Consider the following 6,466-nt stretch of genomic DNA (forward strand, 5'->3'; position numbering starts at 1 on the left):
CGGGGGCTTGGCCTCTCCGGCCGCGGAGTCAGCACCGGAACCTCTGCTGGTAAAGGCTGCTGTGCTATCCTGTCTGGCGGGGCTCCGACCTGGGGCTCAAGATGCTCAACGTCCCTTCTCAGTCTTTTCCGGCCCCCAAATCGCAGCAGCGAGTCGCTTCTGGGGGGCGTAGCAAGGTAAGCAAGTGATGCTGCTGGTCTTAGGGGCCAACACTTAAAGCCGGTTGTTGTTTCGTTTTAATGCTCTTTTCCCCCTCCTCTTATCACATTGTTTCTATGGTTCCCATCTACCCTTGCTGTCGCCCTCCTTTTGCTGTTCTCTGTTTCTGGTTCCCGAACTCTTCTAACCTCACTCTCTTACCTGTTAGCCTCTTACCAAGTCTTTCCCTTCTCGCTAATTTAGAATTTGACAGAGATATGATAGAGACAGATACTGTGCTGGCGTTGTGGGTACTTTTACTCTGCTCTGCTCTTCTGTTCTATCCAAAGGCATTGTGTGTGTGTGTGCGGCGTTGTGGGTACTTTTACTCTGCTCTGCTCTTAAGTTCTATCCAAAGGCATTGTGTGTGTGTGTGTGTGTGTGTGTGTGTGTGTGTGTGTGGTGTGGGTCTTCTGGTCGATGCGCTCCGGAGCCCTGGAGCCAGGAGGGATTTGTGAAGCGAGGGCAAATGTCTACACACCTCCAATCCGGTTTATTAATTTCATCGGTACCTTTTCTGCCGAGAGCACTTGCTGATTTTGAAGCTAGCGCAACACTCTTGAGATTTTGTGAACATTTTTCCTATTACAACGCGTAGAGCACAAATGCACTTTGTATTTGCAAAATTTAGTAATAGAATTACCTTCTGTGTTCTTTGCAATAAGAATACTGTTGTCTGCTGCTTTGTTAGTTCCTCATTATGCAATCACATTTTTCGTTTGTTGTTTTTTTGAGACTTCCACTTAGGTACTTCACTCTATTTTAGGTACTTCACTCGATTTTAATTTTTTTTTAAAAATTTTATCCTTGGCTTAAGCTTTCTGCAAGTAGATGTCTAGTTTTGCTAACACCAAGAGGTTGTCATTTCCCTATTTGATAGATTTTATTTCCTTGTCAAATACCAGTTGACAAAATAGTTGGGTTTCTTAGTTCTTGATTCTCTTCCATTGGTCCTCTGTCATTGTACCAGTACTATGCTTTTATCTCAGTTTGTGATTGGCTGTTGTAAATGGTATTGTTATCTTAGTATTGTTATCTTAGTTTCCATTTTCCTGTTTTCTTTGCAACTGTTGAGCAATCCCGCTGTCCAAAACTGGACATCTGCTTTCAGAACTGAAGCAGGATCCACATCTCACACCGTACACAAGGTGGATCAGAGACCTAGGGGTAAAGCCCAAAACGATGAAGATCTTAAGAGACAAAACGCAACCAAACTTAAAAGGCCTACCCTTTAATGAGCTCCGGTGTCCTAGTGGCAAGAAGCTGCACTGCAATCCCGAAGGCAAGGGGCACAATTTGGGGCCACCTGCTCCATGGGAGAAGGATGGGCATTCTCCTCCTCTGCAATTAACTGCCTCTAAAGCCCTCTGGAGGTCAGCTATGAATCTGTTCCAACTAGATGGTACACAGCAACAACAGTCTTGACATTATACGTCGCTTTAACTTAATTTATTTTTACCATTCTCTTAGACCTGTAGTTCTGTCCATAGGTGAGAGTGTGGGATTCAGAAATCTGTAAATTTCAGAACTTGCCAGAAGTCTGTAGACCCATTTCTAATAATTAGAATTTTTCCATTACTGATGACCATATATGTCCTAAGTGTTCTTTACATGTATTAACTTGTACAGTTATCAGTGAAGTAAGTGCTTTTATTATTGTCTTTTCACAGAAAATGTATCTGACTAAAAGATGTTGCCTCAGTTTCCACAGGCTTGCTATGATGTGACTGCAGTTGCCACATTTCTTTTGTTTCTGTTTATCATTCAACCAGCTAATCATGTATTTATTTTTTTTAATTTATTTTTTCCTGAATATGTGGTCTGGTCTTTGCTTGAATCTGAACAGTGTAATCTTCCAGTTGAATGAAGGATCCTTGGTAGCAGGGAAGTTGAAGTGATTGACTATTCACAGTTTTCTGTAACAGTCTGCTTCAGTAAAGGTTTACAACCTTGGTAACACTACAGAATTGCTGTAAGCCTGGTAACAGGTTTGGCTTAGAAGTCCAGAGAATAAACCAAGTTAGAATGTAAAGAATGCCTCCCCTTCTCCATTGGAACTACCAGTCAAGTTAGGGCAAAGATAAAGGCTCATGTGACAGAAGTGAGTCTTTGAACCTAGACAGCAAAATAAGAATATTAGACAATCAAAGGAAAACCCAACATGTCAGAAGCTGAATCAGGATTGGATGAAATGGGCAGCTATTGTATATAATAATTGTTAAAAGCATAGATTTGGAAGTCAAACACACAGATCCACATGCCAACATTACCATTTAACCTCTTTGAGTACAGGGTTTCTTTTTCAGATGTAAAGATGGAAATAACAGACTATCTTACAGGGTTATTGATAGGACTAAATTGGTCTCATGGCACTGTATTGGTACATGGCATTGTGGTTATGTGTCACTGAGTTGGAATGGACTCATAGCTGACCCTCTGGCTGGTTTTAGAGGCTCTATGTTGCATGGGAGAAGATTGTCCATCTTTCACTTGCAGAACAGGTGGTAGATTTGTACCACTTGGCTTTGGGTTGGCAATGCAACTCCTTTGCAGAACTCCTTGGTATATGGTAAGCACTTAGAAAATATATGTGCTTAAGCTTCGTTCAGATCTCAGGAATCTTTGGGTAAAGTGCTTACTTATCACATCACCTGGCACAGATTATACAACCCTTATGTAAATGCTGTTATTATCTATACTATTAGTAAAAGACAGAAAACCAAAAACCTTCAAATTCCTTGCTATGGCATCAACACTTCCTCAGATTTCCAAGGTTGTAAATCAAATGGGAGGAGATTACCCCTCTTTCTCCCAGTGTATTGGTGGATTTGAACCACTAGAGGTATGCAGCCATTGACTTTACTGTCCACCTGTCTACCCCACCAGAGTTCTTTGTTGTTGTTGTTGTTTTGTACTGTTGATTTGGAACCGACCCATAGCTGTCCGTGCTGCTTGTTTTCAGAGGCAGTTGATTGAATGGGAGGAGATTGCCCTTCTTTTTCTTGTGGAGCAGCTGATGGATTTAAATCATATGCTCTAGAGATTGCAGTGCAGCTCCTTACCACTAGGCCACCAGAACTCCCTAGAATTCTTTTAGATCTGTGTTTATTTGGAGCCTACCATATCCTGGAATCGTACTCTGTGATTTCATTCTCAGGCTACTAAATATTTAATGCCAGAAGTATAAGGGCAAGTCGTTATGATGTCAAAACAACGCTAGAGTCATGGGGATGGCCAATTCTTAACTCCATTAATTTCACAAGGGAAAACAGTTCTACCATCAATATCCACAATATAAAACTAACTTCTCTGGGTTCAGACATTGTCCCATACTCCCTAAACTTGGTTCTAAGTCAAACTCCAACTGTTCCTTTCAGGGCTCTTGCTGCTTTACTGCTAGATCTGCGAATGCTTGGCAGTGACCACACAGAACTCAGCTCACAGAACCCTACTTATTATGTGATTTGTTAGGCAAGTTAACAGGTCATAATTCAGATTGGCAACAAAATACAATTCCTCAGTAAGCCCAGCTTATCAGGCATGCTCACTGGCACTTTGACCTTCAACCTCAAGGCTTTTGGTCAGTGTTACAAAGTTGTCTTAGTTCTGCCAGTTAAGGCATTTTACCCACCCTGCAGGCTTAGTTGAAGACCCCTGGCTCAGCATGGTGATGTAGTTGTCACTGGTTATCCACTACCTCTGCTGTCTTCTAGGTTCTGGTCTGACTGACCCAGGAATCTCTGTCCCAAATCAAAATGGCACTTCAGTCTCTGCTGCTACCTTATTGCTGGTAGTAAATTCCTCGTTTTCTGCCACTAAACCTGCTCAGTTTAAAGTAAGTGGGAAGGCAAATTGATCAATCCAGTCATGAGTTGGTTACATACCAAGTCAGCATGTTCCACCCAGTCATATTGTAGAAGTCAAAGCTAATAGAATAGGATAGCCATTTAGCATATGTCATACATGACCATTTGCGAATTGAGGATCAGAGAAGGATTCAAGAGGAAATGTCTGTCAGGGACACTGATCCAGACTAAGGAAGCAGCACTTGGTAGCAGGTTGGAATGCTGAAAGATTCTATGGTCAATATCTTAAATGATCTAGGAAGCATTAAAAGAAAGTGGAAGGCATACACAGAGTCACTCATTATACCAAAAAGAATTGGTTGACATTGCAAAAATTTCAGGAAGTAGCATATGTTAAAGAGGAAGTGGTAATGAAGGAAGCTGCACTGAAGTCATTGTCTAAAAAGAAGGCCCCAGGAATCGATAGCATACCAGCTAACATGTTCCAACTAGCATATGCAGCTCTGGACATGCTCACCAGTCTATGCCAGGAAATTTGGAAGATAAGTGACTGGCCAACTGACTAGAAGAGATCTACATTTGTTTCTATTCCTAACGAAGGTGATCCAACAGAATGTGGAAATTATCGAACAGTGTCATTAAAATCACATTCACAGTAAAGGCAAGATATTGCTCAAGATCATCCAAAAACGACTAGAAGAGTGTATTGACAGAGAACTTCCAAAAGTTCAGAGTGGGTTTAGAAGATAACGTTGTACCAGGATTATCATTGCTAATGTCAGAAGGGTTCTGGCTGAATATACTAGAAGAATGTATTTCATTGACGATGCAGAGGCATTGGACTGGATCATAACAAACTATGGCTAACATTGAGAAGAATAAGGATCTCAGAACACTTAACTATGCTAAAACTAAACCTGTATTTAGACTGAGAAGCTGTTGTCCAAGCAAAGCAAGGAAACACTACATGGTTTAAAATCAGGAATGAAATGCATAAAGTTGTATCCTTTCTCCATACCTATTCAGTCTGTATGCTGAACAAATTGTTTGAAAAGCTGGACTCTGTGAAGAAGAATGTGGCATCAGGATAGGAAAAAGACTTCATCAACAATGTACATTACGCAGATGACATAATCTACCTTGCTGAAAATGAGGAAGACTTGAAACCATATACAGCAGAAAATCAGACTGTAGCCTTCAATATGGATTGCATCTCAACATCAAGAAGACAAAAATCCTTGCCTTTGGACTAATAAACAACATCATGATAAATGTAGAAAAAATTGAAACTGTCAATCATTTAATCTTTCTTGGATCCACAATCAGCATTCTTGGTACCAGCAGTCAGGAAATTTATTGTATTTTGCAAGTCCTCTGGCAAGGGTTTCTCCAAATTACTGAGGAGCAGTGATGCCACTTTGAAGACTAAGATACACCTGATGAAGGCTATGGCCCTTTCAATCACTTTCTATGCCTCTGAGAGTTAATAAGGATGGCAGAGGAAGAATTGATGCCTTTGAGTTGTGGTATTGGAGAGGAGTATTGAATATCATATATATTGTCAAAAGAACAAACAAATGTGTCTTGGCAAAAGTGCAACCAGAATGCTCCTTAGAGGCAAAGATAGTGAAGCATCATCTCTCATAGTTTGTCTCTCATACTCTCATGCGGCTAGGAGAAGCCTTTCCCCAGAAAAGGACATCATGCTTGGAAAGGTGGAGGGTTAGTTAAATTGAGGAAGACCCTCAGTGAGATACATTGACCCAGGGACTGCAGCAGTGGGCTCAAGTGGGTCAAAGGTGATGATAATCGCACGGGACAGATAGGACAGAGTTCAGATCTATTTGTTCGCAGGGTCTTTATGACTTGACTTGGCACCTTACAACAATAACAACATGGCTGAAAATGGAGTAAAGATTAAAACATAGGCTAATGAGGTAAACACTAAGACTCATATCAATATGATAGACTAAGAAGGGCCTGGGAAACAATACATTGGCAGGAATTTAGACATTATGTGGTGTGGAGTTATCTTTCAATATGACTTCCTAGCCATTGTTTGACTTTGTTATGTAGATGAGTGAGAATATGCAACTAGGGAGTATTAGTTTAGCCACAAGGGGATTAGCTAGTCTTCCTAATAAATTGAACAGCTCCAGTGGCAGAATTAGACCTTTACAGTTAGAGAAGGAGGAAAAAGAGAATGTAGCACAACCATCATCAGGCCCACAAATTCTTGATCCAGCTACACCTAGGGCCTATAGTAGCTGCCATGCCTGAACCAGAGAACAATGTAAAATGGGACCTTGGGACTGCTACACCATTGATAATGGAGTGAAGAGCCTTTGCCAAGTTTGTTTGACAACTGGTTGTTGTTGTTGTTGTTGTTGTTATGTGCCGTCGAGTCCTTTCCGACTCATAACGACCCTATGCACAACAGCCCTAAACCCTGCTCTATCCTG

At 41.2% G+C, this 6,466-nt stretch overlaps 1 protein-coding gene across 1 annotated transcript in view; it reads left to right on the top strand.

The window, feature by feature from the left end:
* Window positions 1–101: 101 nt before the first annotated feature.
* LOC102869886 (cytochrome b5 reductase 4-like) overlaps window positions 102–6,466 on the top strand; it is a 154,380-nt gene continuing 148,015 nt past the window's right edge. Inside the window, exon 1 of the mRNA XM_006892163.1 lies at window positions 102–176. Coding sequence (XP_006892225.1) covers window positions 102–176 — 75 coding nt within the window. The remainder of the gene's footprint in view (window positions 177–6,466) is intronic.

This window comes from Elephantulus edwardii, unplaced genomic scaffold (assembly GCF_000299155.1).
Source record: "Elephantulus edwardii isolate Elephantulus edwardi_28Jun2011 unplaced genomic scaffold, EleEdw1.0 scaffold00111, whole genome shotgun sequence".
NCBI classification, from domain to species: domain Eukaryota; kingdom Metazoa; phylum Chordata; class Mammalia; order Macroscelidea; family Macroscelididae; genus Elephantulus; species Elephantulus edwardii.